Raw genomic sequence first — 16379 nt, forward strand, 5'->3', positions numbered from 1 at the left:
GGCTATGGCCGAGTCTATAGTTTTTCTGGCTCAAACTTCAATGGATGAGCAGGCAAGTAAGATACTTCAATCAATGGCCTGTGATAACTTTTTGATATGCTCATTGTATGCATGTTCACAGGATTTCTGGAGATCAGGGTGGGCCATAATGTTTTTCCTCCGATACCCCCTCCCCGCCACATACAGATATCTGATATACAAGTGGTGGGCCAATCTGAGGACATGACAGCCAAAGAGAAGCTGCTTTTGTGGTCACGACGAATGATAGATGGCTACCAAGGACTTCGTTGTGAGAACTTTACCACATCTTGGCGTGACGGAAAACTATTCAATGCCGTCATCCACCATCACAGGTGAGACACCATAGTTGCACTTGCATACCTTTCTCTCCCATTACCTCCACTTTGTTTATTTATATGCCCTGCGTTGCCATTCTCTCCCATTGTTTATTTGCTTTACACTCAATCAAAATGCCCTCAACAAGCATGGCAATCCTGCCACACCTTGATGAAGAATGCACGGAGTAGAGCGAGCTGCTCAGGTGACCGTTGACACTGTGCGCACACGCAACTTTGGCCTCCATTCATACCTGGCATCATGGTTTTCAAACCCAGCCGCTTCTTGTTATCCTTTGCACCTGTTGCACAGCCGATACACTGTTTCTGGCTAGTGGAATGCAAAAGTATTTGCAAAGATTGAGCTGATTTTGGAGCCAAATCACACAAACACTTGCTAGCTGGACTGTGTTCAGGACAGCTGCACAAGATGTGATTTTGGATTGTTCAGTGTTTTTTTTTTTTTTTTGGTTTCAACGATGACCCCCTGGTGTTGTGGAGTAAACATGCCATCACATGTTGTTAATTTCCAATGCATTTCTGAGCAGGATTGAATTTATTTTAATCCACATTGCCTTTCATTATTGTTGTACTATAAGCTCCCATATGTGGATTATATCATTGATTGCAATATTTGTTGTTCAAAGGAAAATTACAACTGAAACCAAATGCTATTTTGCCAGCAACCAAGCAGTGCCTTATACAATACCTGCAGACCGTCGTTGATGTTGCTGCAACGCTTCTTCGATTTTTGAAACTAAAAATACTCAATATTTTTAATTCGACCTCATCATAAGGATCATGTAGTGCTTCACAGAAATTCTACCTCTTCATTCGGATCACATTGTGCTTCACAGAAATTCTACCACCTCATTAGGATCACGCTGTGCTTCACAGAAATTCTACCTCCTCATGAGGAGCACATTGTGCTTCACAGAAATTCTACCTCCTCATGAGGTCACATTGTGCTTCACAGAAATTCTACCTCTTCATTCGGATCACATTGTACTTGACAGAAATTCTACGTCCTCATTAGGATCACATTGTGCTTCACAGAAATTCTACCTCTTCATTCGGATCACATTGTACTTGACAGAAATTCTACGTCCTCATGAGGATCACGTTGTGCTTCACAGAAATTCTACCTCCTCATGATCACCTTGTGCTGCACAGAAATTCTACCTCTTCATTCGGATCACATTGTCCTTCACAGAAATTCTACCTCCTCATGAGGATCACATTGTGCTTCACAGAAATTCTACCTCCTCATGAGGATCACATTGTGCTGCACAGAAATTCTACCTCCTCATGAGGGTCACATTGTGCTTCACAGAAATTCTACCTCCTCATGAGGATCATGTTGTGCTTCACAGAAATTCTACCTCCTCATGATCACCTTGTGCTGCAGAGAAATTCTACCTCCTCATGAGGATCATGTTGTGCTTCACAGAAATTCTACCTCCTCATGATCACCTTGTGCTGCAGAGAAATTCTACCACCTCATGAGGATCACGTTGTGATTCACAGAAATTCTATACTTCCCCAGGAGGATCACATTGTACTTCACAGAAATTCTACCTCCTCATTCGGATCACATTGTGCTTCACTGAAATTCTACCTCCTCATAAGGATCACGTTGTGTTTCTCAGAAATTCTACCACCTCATGAGGATCACGTTGTGATTCACAGAAATTCTATACTTCCCCAGGAGGATCACATTGTGGTTCACAGAAATTGTACCACAAAAGGCTACTGTCTTGATTCTAATATACATCGGCACAACTAAAGGCATTTCTGCAGCACATTCACCTGGAGGATAAATATTGTTCTCCATGTGCTGTATTGGCAGACTATCTGCTGCAATTGCCTCCATTGAATTGCAGAAATGTGACATTTAAAGGATACTTCTTTGAATTCTTACTTCCCGACTACTTACATGAGGTCATCACGTTCCACATCCTTAATTAAAAATCAACTGCAATGGCGGTAATGTCTTATCCTGTCAGTTCAGAGGGCCTCCCACTTAGCTTTTCACTGAAGCTACTCAAGCATGACTTTGTTCGGCGTGGGCACACAAGTTGCCACTAAATTTTGAGAATGTTTATGGAAAGTTCCCAGCATGCATCTTTTCTGTTGCCTGTTATTTTGACGAAAAATTAGCAAATCGAAAATTTATTTCCTTTTCCACAGACAAATATCTTCTTTTAATAAAACACCTTTGACAAATGGCATTTAGGATTTTAGATATTTTGCTGCCAAAATTCACAGCGTAACGTTGTCACCCTGCTATGTTGCGGTAGGTCGTCAAGTCCCACCCATTCCTGGGACACGCCGGTGCTTGCGGCTGCCACGGTGATTAACCCAAAGGCCATTAAACTGCAAGAGGCAGCCAAAGTCAGAATGAGTCTTTATTTGTTAAACTAAAGTGAATTAGCATTCAGGAGGTGGAGTGTGACAGCCTAGAAACTAGTGCATTTCGGATTATGAGGTACATTGTCTCACGAGTAACGACTCTCAGTTCCCGAGAAAACGAGTGGGTAGTCTTTCAGGAAGGACATCGGGTGAGCTGAGCATCCCTAATGGAAGGAGACATCAATGGAAGGAGTGTAGCTTGAAGAAGCGGTCTCAAGGAAGATCATAACGGCAAATTCTACGTGGAGTGAATACCTTTCCAATTCTCTGTTTATGCTTGAACTGGTGAGAAATTTGGACTCTGAAGGAATTGGATCATTGTTTGAACCTAATCCAGGAGAATATGGAGAGCAGCAGGCATGGTGTGACTGGCTCTAAAAAGGCTGTGGATGTTTACATGGAATGCTACGAGTACCCAAGCTTGACAACACGTTCAAAGCATGTGCCACGCGTGAGATTCGCACAGTGTCTTGATCGCATTCCCGATGGTAAGAGACTACTGGTGGAAAGAGAGCATTTGGAGTCTCGTCGACCTATTAGTCTCGAGCATCAGGCAAGGGAGGGAGCTGCATCTCAGCACAGGTGGGTGTGTGCCCTCACCCACAGGCAACAGTTCAAAGAAGAAGAAAGTATAGTTAATCATTAAATTTTTTTAATCAAAGGTCCGTTTTTTTTTTTTTTTTGTTCATTGAAATATATTTGTAGATTTCATGAAAATTATTTTTTGCTGGGTGACTGGTTTGTGATCTGAGTTACAATCTTTTTTGTAAAATGGGGTAAAGCACAAAAGTGGCAGCGACGTAGTATTGTATTTTATTTTATCATTAAAATACATTCCACAACCTTAAATAAACTTTAGACATTTCTATGTTGTGAATAAGATTTTTTAACTAAAATATGCTCGTATCTATAATAGCCATCCATCCATTGGGACCATACTCTGTGCAGAGCATTGGTGCTGCCAAAGTAGTCTCCTTGGCTATTGGGCACAATCCTGGACGGGTCGCCACTCCGACACAGTATACCAGCATGCTGGCACTCATTTTGCCGTCCTCGGAAGGATGACAAGCAGTCAACCCCACCTGGTATTAATTCAACAGCCGAGTGGGATTTGAACTCATGATCCTAGGATCCCAAGCCCACCACCCTAACCACTAAGCCAACACCAGGCGTATATCTATAATATAGGAAACTGAAATCGTACTGTAATTGTTTAGAGCACAGTGTTGGACTTGCACTGTAACAACTACATACGAACATCCTTTACAATGCACTTTCTTGGTTTGAGCACCAATATTTTGTTCTTTGGACTTTTATTCATTCATGGCTGCTCTTCATAGCCATAAGCGGTCATTCACATGTGAAGAACCTGGGAACGTGCTTGTTTATAGTGTCAAAGCTGCTGCTCGAGCAACAAGCACACGAGATGGCGGGTAACCTGGTATCGAGGAGTGTCCAAGAAGACCACACCACCTGCTTCCCACAGTTTAGGCAGGAATTTGTAATTTGTTCTAGTTGCCGCAGGATCTTTAAAGGCCACCGACGACCAGTGCTAGGAGACGGATCTTCAGTCTTATTGGCAATCCGATGGATGCCACACATATTGATGCATGTGAAACACCAGGATGATGATTTATAGCTGAGTCGATATTCGAACCCAAGCTAGGAAACTCGGAGGACAATCCACACCTCTCATCCCTCCTGCAGCCCTCAGCCTTTGCTCAGCCCATCTGTATTGGAGCCTTCTATCATATAGTGGAACAATATATCAATCATTGCATTAGTTTACAAGTACACTTGTCATTTCCCAGAATCCCATCTGTTGATCTTTACGAATGCACAAATAGGGTTGTTCTGTTGCGTTACAGTAAAAAAGAAAAATATAGTGATTGCATTAAACAGACACCCACAAGCTGCTAGCATAACCACACATTTTCAGCTTGTCTATGCTGTGTTTTAATTCTACTCCATTCTCCCAGGCCAGACCTTATTGATATGAACCGTGTGGTGATGCAATCGAACCGCGAAAACCTGTACCAGGCCTTTACAGTGGCTGAGAAACAGTTGGGGGTCACTAGGCTGTTGGATCCTGAAGGTAATGTTTTCATTCTGAGCTGAAATGTACTTTGGCATTTATTTTGTGTCGCATTATTTTGCTTATAAGGTTAATTGTTTGCAATATCATCAATTTTATGAAGTTAATTGAGTCCTCTGATTCAGATCTACCATAATCTGTTACGGAGCGTCGGTGCTGCCGAAGCAGTTTCTTGGCAAGGGTTATACTGGGTGGTTTGCCATTATCTTCTCATCATTAGTTCAGGCAGGAGTTTGGAATTTGTTCATGGTGCCGGTGATAGTTCACACACTCTTCACGAAGGACACCGTGAGATCTTTACATCTTTAACATTCACCAACTAATGCCGGGAGACGGGGCGCCCAATTGAACGTCCGTCCGAGGGACGGCACACACATTGATGAATCAAACTGCCTGTGAAACACCGGGTAACAGTTCATCGGCTGGGTCAGGATTCAAACCCAGCCTGGACAGCTTAGAGGTATATGTAGTTATTCTCAAAGGAGATGCACAAAATGATGTGTCATGCCTGGCATGTTTCATCGCTTTAAAAACCTTTTCTATGGCTTTGTGTCTTGCCAGTAGTATGAGCCTTTCATATTTTGACACCCCATTAACATCTTTCACACAATAGTTTAATGGCTGTTTCACCACCTTGTTACTCAGAGCCTGTTTCTACCTCTGCATATTACACCCTCATGACATTTAGTGATAGTTTTAACCTTAGTCATGACAACCCTTTGAGGGCCCCTCGGTATATTGAATTGTAACAAGGACACCGGCCTTGCAATCCGTGTGTGTATGTTTTTGTGAGTGTGCTTGTGTGCACACGTTCGGGTCGATCGAATCAAGAGATACATTCATGATGAACTGGCTGTGAGACATGTATGGATTATTCAGTACTTGTCTCAGTACCCGACGCTACACGGGAAAAATACCACGTAGGGGTTCCGGCACATGTTGTCCTTTGTAAACATGTGGAGTTATTGACCTCATGGGGGCTTACCTTTGCCTGTGGGCCACAGCAACACTGCCTGACCCAATGTAAACTTTATAGCGACTTTTGGTGGCCTCAAAATGAACTTCAAGGCCAACGTGCAGTAGTTTAATACCTTACCCCAATTCTCCACCCAAATTTTGGGCCCTGCAGGTGCTCACTTCAGCAGTGAAAGAACGCACAAACAAACGAATATCTTTGGCTTTGGCTCTGACTTTGTATTTGCTGTACTTTGAAGAGCACCAAACCTTACACTTGCCTTAATTAAATATTCTTCATTTTCTGCACACTGTTTACTTTTCTAAAGCCATTTATATCTCTCCTTGCATTTTGGTTTATGTGTGGACCCTAAACCCATCTTTGGAGTTTGAGTACCATCTATAGCTCAGGAAGCCCCCTGCTGGCCCTCCAAAAGGTAATATGTGTATCGTTGTTATTATTTGTCTTTATTGGTTTCATTGAAGAGAAAATAAAGCAATGTTGACTAATTTGGTTCGTGCGCAACTGCTTATTCCAATTTATTTGGTTTTCTCGGCTGTAAAATAAACTACATTTATCCATTGAAGAAATTTGGTATCATTGAAAAGGTTACTATGTGGTATTCATTCTATTTAACAAGATAAATGCCCCCTTTTAAGGGTGTGATCTGATATGCTGCATCCTATATGTATTGTAGATAATATATGGCCATCTATAAATTACATGAGGAAGAGGTGGGGGGAAAGAGGGGGAAAAATAAAATTGAGGACAGGAAAAATAAGGGGGGGTAGGAGAGAGTAGGTACAAGCGAGTGTGGGAGCAGATAATGAAAGGGGGGGTGGTTGGGGATGTGATCGAGCTTTGTCATTTTGCTTACTTAATAATGAGATGGCACTTTGCAAGCAGATTATTAATCTATCCATATCATTTTTCGGTAATTGCTTCCTGCTCATCTATAATGCTGTGTTGACATTTTCTCTCATGGACATGGCTCTGCAGATGTTGATGTTCCAAATCCGGATGAAAAGTCAATCATAACTTACGTCTCATCCCTCTATGACGCCATTCCTCAATTACCTGATGTGCAGAATGGCATCCACACCAATGTAAGTCCTCCCATCGTGCTCATGACCCGTCATTCATTAACTTTGAGACATGCTCGGCTGCTTTCACATTATTCTCGTTTTTCATTCGACTATATTTGTTCTTGCACACCTTCCTCTGCCCTGTTCACCTTTCCCCAGTTTTTCCAATATGGCCTTTCCCCATATTTCTCGACAATGTTTCATTTTTCATGTAGGAGGTGGAGCTGACCTGGGTAGAGTACCAGGAGTTGTACCATATTGTCATGACGTGGGCCCAACAGTGCATCTTTCTGTTTAACAGCCACAAAATGCCTGCCAACCCCAACGAACTTAAGGTACATCTAGGTACCATCTGGGAAGTGCTGAAGTATGTGTCCATTGGCTTGTTTTGCAATTGTTTCTCTGACTCATAAAGCTTAGTAGAATATAAAGTTAATGTGATGCAAAGGTAATTTAAAAATTGTAAATTTAATGTAAATCTCGTGTTTGTGCATCACATACTGTGATGATCGCAATGTGGCTTGGTAAGGCCTACATGATTTGATGATGCTCCTTGAATGTGGTTTTCCATCTATATATTATTAAAACTCTCATCTTGTATGTATGTATGTTCCCGAAATACAGCCAAAACGGTACACAATAGCACAAAAATTTTCAGCTCACCTTACTCACCATTCTCCTGCGGTGTGCAGTATCAACTTTTGTTAAAATCGGGCAATGAAATAAATTATTAAAAAATCAATTCCCGATTCATTCAAGTCCTCTTTCGGAGAATTGATCAATACAAACAACCTCAGTGGTATAGTTCACTGGAGCTATCTTTTTTTTTTCTTTAAATTATTTTTTATTTTAAAATCTCAAACATTTTGTATAGACAAAGAACGATTTATTGTTAAGCATAAAATAAACATCGTCGTTTTGATCTGATATTTCTGTGTTCATTAATAAATAAAATTGTGTTTAGAAGATTATGCACAAGAATTTCTTCGACTTTCTTTTCTCCGTTTTTTTTTTTTTTTCTTCACATTGACACTCAATATCAAGTTTCGTTCAAATCGGGGAACAAAAACAATTATTTAAAAAATCAATTCCCAATTCAGTCAAGTACTCTTTGGGATTATTTGATCAATGCAAACAACCTCAGTGGTATAGTTCGTTGGAGTTATCTTTTTTTTTTCTTGAAATGATTTTTTTCATCAACCACTATCACAACGGGAACCCAACGGGTTCACGGGTCGTCTAGTCTTCACTATAAATGACTGCCACTGGTGAAAAGCGACCAAGCAAAACATACCAGGAGGTCAAAAAGTAATCAACCCCAATTTGTTTAACTAGTACGGGCCCGTAGGGGCGGGCCTGTAGGTGCGTAAACAACGACTGGATTGGGGCATTATTTCAATTAGATCGGACCAACCATATCATAAATGGCCATAACTTGGGAAACACCTGGGACGTCAATTGTGACGTCATATCAAATGAAGAATAATTGTGACACCCCCTCTCTCTCGCTCCCCCCTAGTCTCGCTCCTCCTCTCTCCCCCTCCTCTCTCGCCCCTCTCTCTCGCCCCCACTCTCACCCCCCCTCTCTCGCCCATCCTCTCCCCTCTCTTGAATTGACGCCCCCTCTCTCACCCCTCTCTCCCCCCTCTCTCCCCCTCTCTCTCCCCCACTCTCTCCCCCTCTCTCCCGCCCTCTCTCACCCATAGTCTCACCCCTCCTCTATTTCCCCTCCTCTCTCACCCCTAGTCTCGCCCCTCCTCTCTCGCCCCTCCTCTCTCGCCCCTCCTCTCTCGCCCCTCCTCTCTCGCCCATCCTCTCTCGCCCATCCTCTCTCGCCAATCCTCTCTCGCCCCTCTCTCTCGCCCTCTCTCTCACCCCTCTCTCTCACCCCCACTCCCACCCCCTCACACTCCCTTCTCACACCCCCTCTCCCGTCCCCTCTCTCGCTCTCTCTCTCATCCCACTCCCACCCCCTCTCTCTCCCCCTCTCTCCCCCTAGTCTCGCCCCTCCTCTCTCCCCCTCCTCTCTCGCCCCTCTCTCTCACCCCCACTCTCATCCCCCCCCCCTCTTGCAGATATTGGTCGACAGATAAATGGCCGTAACTTGGGAACTGCTCGTCCAATTAATATCAAACCTTGAAAAGGCACATCCGCGGGTCCCCAGCAATATTCCTGGCAAGTTTCAATCAGATCGGACCATCAATCGTGCAAAAAAATAAAAATAAAAAAAAAATAAAATAAACATTAATTGTGACGTCATTCGTGACGTCATTGCACCGTGTCCTGTCTGATTGACAGACAATATATAGGTCGTTATTGGTTGACAGACATTGGTCATTGTATCACGTTATTCTTTTTATTCAATTATTGTGTACTGCCAATTATTATGCTCTTCTTCTTCTTCTTATTATTATTATTATTATTATTATTGAGATGCTGTTATCATTATTCTGAGAAAAATGGCATGACAAGGTGATAAGGTGGAACGACACTTCAGCTGCCATATATACACCTTTTCAACACTGAAAAAAGCAATAAAATGTCCGTAACTTGGGAACCGCTCGTCCGATCGACATCAAACCTCCAAAAGGCACATCTGCGGGTCCCCGGCAATGTTCCTGGCAAGTTTCAATGAGATTGGACTGGCGGTCGCAGACAAACAGACAGACAAACAGACAGACACACAGAGATTGCTGGAATTATAGATAGATGGTGAAGGATAATACTGTACAACAAATCAACAGGATATTCACAAAATGATCACAGAGGGGACTGTTCAGCCAAAGTGGATAAAAGTTCGAGTAATAATAATAATATTATCTCCGTATAATGGAGCAAGTGGTGGTATGACTGCTCTAGTGGTTGAACAGCTGGTCTGGCACCACCCACAATTATAACCTGAAAAAAAATTACATACGTCCACCATTTTGGTGCTACGGAAAGCCAAACACATCTTTGGAAGTGTCATATTCACAATCACCATGCCCAGTTTTCCATTCAGTGTAAAACAACCTAAGTAATTGTTAAAGGGATCATCAAATATTGAAACGTTGGAGCCAATAGGCATCATCGGCCTCGTGAAGGTGACAGTTCCTATAGGCTTTAGGACTCGGACATCAGCCTTTGAGCCATTAATTGCAATTGGAATTATCTGAGCTATTATATAGCACATGTATTATATGTGCACATAAGCAGTATGCATGTTTTTGCCTCATGTACGTAACCCGGGTTATTTTTATTTTCGGGAGCGATTTGAGGCAGCAGTCTGTTACCTATACACCACACAAATATAGGGGTATGTCAGAAGAACATGTTTCACACTCAGAACAACATCACCCGTATGGCAGATACTCTGCCAATAATATTAATAATACGAGTTCCCTTGGAAGGAACTTCAATGTAGGAGGATGCCATTGAGCCATTCAAAATCTGCATTATGATTCCCAAGCTATGGTTGTTTTTCCATGCTCTATCATCTATACTTTGAAATGCCAAGCATGAAGTAAGGAAGCAGCATGTACCATTTTTTTTTTAAGTATTTGGTATGACTGGGCCAGGGTTCGAATCATCAACTTCCCAGACTCGGAGCAGAACTTCGAACCATTACACCACCGAGCCTGTTTTTGTCGGAATGAATTCTGCTGCCCAATCTTTTCGTTTATTTGGGGGATCAGGAAACACCCTATCCTCTTTTATTGAAATGCTCCCCTGGCATCAAATTTGAAGAGCATCTTGGCCAATTCAGGTCGTAGTCTATCAGAGAACTGAAAACAACTCATTCCCTGTATCCCGCCCCCCTCTCACCCCATGCACCTTAGCAGCTTTGCATGCATGGCTAGTTCGGTTGGTTGAGATCAGCAAAAAAAGTACATGAGTTAAATAAACAAACACAGCTCGACAATTCATGCTTTATACTTCATAGTGTAGATTATTATTATTGTTGTTGTTATTATTTACTTATCCATGTTGCCATGTGCCTCTTTTTGGAACAGACCATGTACACCGAGTACCTGCAGTTTAAAGACGTCGACCTTCCACAAAAGGAGAATGAGAAGGCTCGACTGCAGATTCTTTCTGCCTCTCTGGAGGTGTGAGGCTGAACCTTAACTGAACTGCTGTAGCAAGCAATGAGCTGTGTGTTTTGAATTCATTTGAACCACCTTGGCTGAAAAATAAAATGGATATTGATTGGGAATTTGAATAAAATACATATCCAGGCTCATGAAAAGTTGATGAAAGTTATCATCAGCAGGTAAGTGACAACACAAGAGTAACCCAAAGGACTCTTGGGAAAATAAAGGATAAAGGAGTGGACTTCAGCAGAAAACTTTGACCAAGTAATTTGAACTAGGAATGAGTTTGTAAGTGAAAACTTGCTGCCTCTTTGGCCTGTAGAGGGAATGCTGGATGAAAGAGAAGATTTGCAAACCTTGATACGAGGGTGTAGAAGACCATAAGGAAACTTCCTAACTGTTAGAGCTTCCCCAAACAACAATAATCGGAACAGTTAATAATTATGTATTATTACATTCCATCCTTTGGCTTCATTCTTCCCTTCCCCCTTTTCCCTAGAAATGGGCACTGGCTGGAAAAATTAAGCTGCCTGCAGGCTTTGAACTGCATAACTTGGACCGTGAATGGGGAAAACTGGCTGTTTCTGTGGGACAACGTGAGAGGGAACTCAAGGTTGAATTGGAAAGGTATGCACGATTTAAAGGTGAAAATGTCCAAACGTCACGACTTTTAATTGATATATTTTGAATTATTTCCATAAGTCCAGCCATTGAAGAAGCTTTGAGTTGATGATATCATGGTACATGGGTGTAGCTTGAATTGGTTTTTCAACAAAAACTTTCATTCTGATGAAGTGACAGCAGGTGGAATTTTTTGCATGATTAAACATTTCGTCTGGGATGTCATATTTTATGACTCGTTTCAATTTCCTTTAATTGCTTGAAGATCCAAAGTAAGATGCTGTCAGCCTTAGTTACTTTTTCTTTTTGTGAAGTTCATTCTTGTCGTAATGAGCGGGCCCATGTCTTCTCAAGAATGATGGGTCCTCCAAAGTCCAGGATGATTATTGGGTTGTTATCTTTGAGTAGACCCTGTAAAGCTGCAATGACGAAGAGAGTAAGAAACTGGGCCACTGTGTTCCCTCAGCATTTTAATGAATGTTTGTACCTTTTTATCTGCATCTTTCCCCAACATTGCTGCGGATGGTGACCGACCTTGAGATTGTTGGAGACGGAAGATCAGTGATGGTTCCACATGAACTGAGTGAAGGCTGCTTACTTAATTCAGCTAGATATGTCTTATTCATGCTTTTAGATATGTGCTTTCTCTGATGAGTCATATTGGTTTAATAGTGAACGCTTCACTCCTACCTCAGCAGCGTAATGCCATATCTTTGCACAGTGGTGACCGGGGACAACCCATATGGACCACACTTAGATCTACTTGAGTTTTCAGTCACAGATCTACCTTGGGTGTCACAGGTGACTTAGACACTGCAGCATGGACTAATGGGCGTACTTCTCCACACTCCATGACTTTCAATATTTCCCCGTCAGCGGCATGGAGAGATGGTGCATCAAGCCCTGCTTTAACCAAGCTTGCAGGTTTTAGGAAACATTGAATTTTGGCTGCTTCTGAGATTGGCTTGAAATCACAATCAAAGCATATTTTACATTTAATTGTGGAGTGTGGATGCTGAAGTACAGAACTGCAGTTGCGAAACACATAGACCTACGCTACATATGCTGACCAAGCGCGTTGCTTGCTACTCACTGCACCCTGAGTGGCAAATACATGGGTATGGCACATGCATTTCTGTGCGCTCTGGTGCTGTAATTAGCCATTCACTTTTTGAATTAACACTCATTCCTATGGAGGAGCTCATTGTGAGCTAACAGACATCCATATCTAGTGCCCAACTATATCTATGGAAGTCCTCCTGCATTTGTGTTACTCTTTTTAGGAGGTTGGTGGCAGGATTTGCACTCCGGCCACCATAAAATCCTTCACTCCATAAAACACAAGAAAAAGCAAACAAGATTTAAAACCCACTCCTCATCTACCTCCTCATCCTTGAGCTTGCCAACATCCAGCCGAGACGGGGATGATACCATTCTCTGATGAGATGAGATTATCTTCATTATCTGATGAGAGGAGGAAAACCATGAGGTAACCTTCCAGGGTCAGATTGCGGTAGTGTGTGTCGGGGTGGTGCTGAGGTGTCATCCACCAGACGGCAGTCTTCTTGGGTTAACCTGAGGTGGTCCCTTCGGGTGGGTGCCTGGAATGTCCTATCCCTAAGAGAGGATGATTACCTGTCTCTGTTATCATGGTGGGTGGTTATACCTATTATTGGTCTGGTTGCTCTGATGGTTACCATGCCCAAGGAGTTGCTGTAGCAGTGTGCTATAAGTTGACTCCAATGATAATTGAGGTAACACCGGTCAACGAGCGTATTATGAGCAAAGGATTAGTCACTCCTTGGGTGTCATTTCCCAGGTCTCTGAATATGCCCCAACTGAGGGGGGCATCTAATTTGAGTAATTTCACTGTGAAGGATGCATTCTGTCCATGCTCGAGTCTGTGGTTGATCAGTGCCCCAGGCATTTAAATGCATCGATTGGAACTGATAGGGATGGTTATGAGACATGTGTTTGTCCCCATGAGTCTGGAACTGTGAACTAGAATAGCACGAAGTTCCATGACTTTGCAGGTTCATGGTTTCAGTGCCCACAGACTCATCGCTGGATTTCGTATTCCAATGCTGGTGGTGTGGCAAAGGAGATTGACCATTTGCTCGGTGATGATCGCTGGAGGATGATCCAGAACTTCAGGGTCTACAGTGTTCAGTTCCTTAATACCGATCAAAGGCTTGTGGTAGCGACTCTGAAGTTGCAGCTTAAATCTGGTAGAATGGTATCATCCCCGTCTCGGCTGGATGTTGGCAAGCTCAAGGATGAGGAGGTAGCTGAGGAGTTTGCGAACAGGCTGAGTGGGGATTTGGGGAATCCTGAAGTGTTGTGGAGCGCCTTCAAGACCATCATCCTTGATGTCACCGGTGGATGTCTTGGAACTCACCTCAGGACGAAGAAGAATTTTGTCTCTCAAGGGACACTGGAAACCATTGACCAGAGTCACAGGCCAAGGCTTAATGGCAGAGTTGAGCTGTTCAGGCAATTGAGGTGTAAAACTGGATGTGCGCTTAGGGTGGATAAGGAGGCCTATGTGTGAGGAATCTGTATGGGGGTAGAGCATCACTTGTGGTCAAGTGATTCTCGTCCTGCTTACAGGGGAAGTCACGCATTGCGTTCCTCCAAGCCCATCCCTCGGTGTATTGCAGTTAGAGCGGAGGGTGGTGGGCTCTTGACAGAGGAGTCCGAAGTGAAGGCTCGCTGGACCGGTTAATTTGAGCAGCTGTACCAGTCTGATCCACCAGCTGTTGAGTTGGATGTCAGGGGTGTTACTATCACTATTGCTGAACATCCGCTCAACTGTGATCCACCTTTGCTTGTGTAAACACAGGCTGCGGTGAACCAGTTGAAATGAGGTAAAGCTCCTTGGATTTGCGGCATCCATGCTGAACTTCTCAAGGCTGGTAGAAATACTGTGCTCATGTCGCTGCATACAGTTCTGTGCTCTGTCTGGAACACAGAAATCATCCCAACTGCCTGGAAGAGGGGCCTTGTTGTCCCTCTCTGGAAAGGGAAGGGTGATCACCAGGAATGCAACAACTACCAATGGGTGACGCTGCTCTCAGTGCCAGGCAAGGTCTTTGCTCGGATAATTCTTGATAGGGTTCACTACTATCTGCTTGAGCAACAGCGCCCCAGAACAGTCATGCTTTACACCAAAGAAGTCAACGATTGACCGTATCCCTGCCCTGTGGGTCCCCACCGAATGCAGATGAGAGTTTTGGCAGAGGATGCTTGCAGCCTATGTTGACCTCTGCAAAGCATTTAATTCAATGAATCGGGATGCCCTCTGGAGGATTTTTGGTCTTCATGGGGTGCCACCAAAACTGATCAATCTGATGTCTGAACTATACTCTGGTACTGAGAGTGCTATGAGATGTGGTAATACCAGCTCCGACTTATTTCCAGTTGTTACTGGAGTTAGTCAGGGGTGTGTACTTGCCCTCACACTTTTCAGTGCTTGTATGTTCTGGATTCTGGGGAGGATGTCAGAGAGATCAAGCTGTGGTGCATCATTTGGGAATGTCAAGATCTCTGACCTTGATTTTGCAGATGATGCAGTCATCTTTGCAGAGATTCTGGATATCCTTCTGGGGGCCCTCATGGTGCTGAAGGAGGAGTTGGTGCTGCTGGGATGATGGGATTCCTTGGTCAAAACTAAGATCTCGGCTTTCAATGACATCTTAAAGCCTGGTGTTAGTGGCGGCTTGGGATCCTCGGGACCTGAGTTCAAACCCCGTTGGCCACTGAATTAAAATACACCAGGAGGTTGACTCAGCCTGTCATCCTTCCGAGGTCAGCAAAATGAGTGCCAGTATACTGGTAAGGGTGACACTGCATCAGCAGCATAGCCGCGTCCCAACCAATGATGCAACCAGCAGCCACAGGCTACACTCGATAGAGAGAGAATAACATCTTCGATGCTGCTGTATTGTCTTTACCTGTTTGAGGTGAGGATGTTGAGTTCACAGAGAGATTCACTTTCTTTGGCAGTGACATTCATGTCTCTGTTGGCTGTGACCCAGAGGTTTAGACATCTGAGGCAGGCCTGGGGAGATGGATTTACTGGATCATGGGGTGTAGCGCTGTCGGTACGTGTGCGGGAGGACGAAAGTCTGAGTCTTCAGGGCCTTGGTGCTTCCAGTCTTGCTCTGTGGATGTGAGACTTGGACTCTGACCAGGGATCTGAGATGGAGACTTAATTCCTTTGGAACCAGGTCTCTTTGGAGAATCCTTGGCTATTGCTGGTCGGACTTTGTGTCTAACGAGCAGTTGCTGAGAGAGACTCAAATTAGATTTGTTACCTGCATAGTCCGTGATCGTCAGCTGCAGCTGTATGGACATGTGGCTCGTTTTCCTGATGCTGATCCTGCTCACCAGATTCTCTCAGCGAGGGAGCCTCGTGAGTGGAGGAGGCCAATGGGCCAAACATGTGCCTCATGGTTGCAGCAGGTTGATCAGCATCTCAAGGAAATGGGGATGGGCCAGGCATCTGCCTAGGAGATGGCCAGACGGAGGCCCCTGGAGTACCGGAGGAAAGTCGACGCAGTGACGCGCTGCCCCGGCGCATGCTCCCATACCTGACTTGACCCATGCCTTGTTGATATTGTAATTGGCTCCTTTGGTCTGTCCGTCTCTCTGTCCATCCGTCACGCTATCTCCTCTTAAAACGGTTGCACAGAAATTCACCAAACTTGGGAGTTATGATCACCACACGGCATGAAGGTGCAAAAGCAGCACCGTTATTGCCCCCACCCCCATAAAAAATTTAAATGCCAAAAAATGCAATTA

At 43.8% G+C, this 16379-nt stretch overlaps 1 protein-coding gene across 8 annotated transcripts in view; it reads left to right on the forward strand.

The window, feature by feature from the left end:
• The window catches only part of PLEC (plectin), a 202636-nt gene that overhangs the window by 135013 nt on the left and 51244 nt on the right, over window positions 1-16379 (forward strand). For all 8 annotated transcript variants that reach the window (XM_085881786.1, XM_085881784.1, XM_085881787.1 and 5 more), the window contains 6 exons: window positions 187-353; window positions 4727-4842; window positions 6797-6903; window positions 7098-7217; window positions 10875-10970; window positions 11455-11582. In XM_085881786.1, coding sequence (XP_085737912.1) covers window positions 187-353; window positions 4727-4842; window positions 6797-6903; window positions 7098-7217; window positions 10875-10970; window positions 11455-11582 — 734 coding nt within the window. The remainder of the gene's footprint in view (window positions 1-186; window positions 354-4726; window positions 4843-6796; window positions 6904-7097; window positions 7218-10874; window positions 10971-11454; window positions 11583-16379) is intronic.

This window comes from Eptatretus burgeri, chromosome 5 (assembly GCF_056783735.1).
Source record: "Eptatretus burgeri isolate ZD-2024b chromosome 5, Ebu_testis_v1, whole genome shotgun sequence".
NCBI classification, from domain to species: domain Eukaryota; kingdom Metazoa; phylum Chordata; class Myxini; order Myxiniformes; family Myxinidae; genus Eptatretus; species Eptatretus burgeri.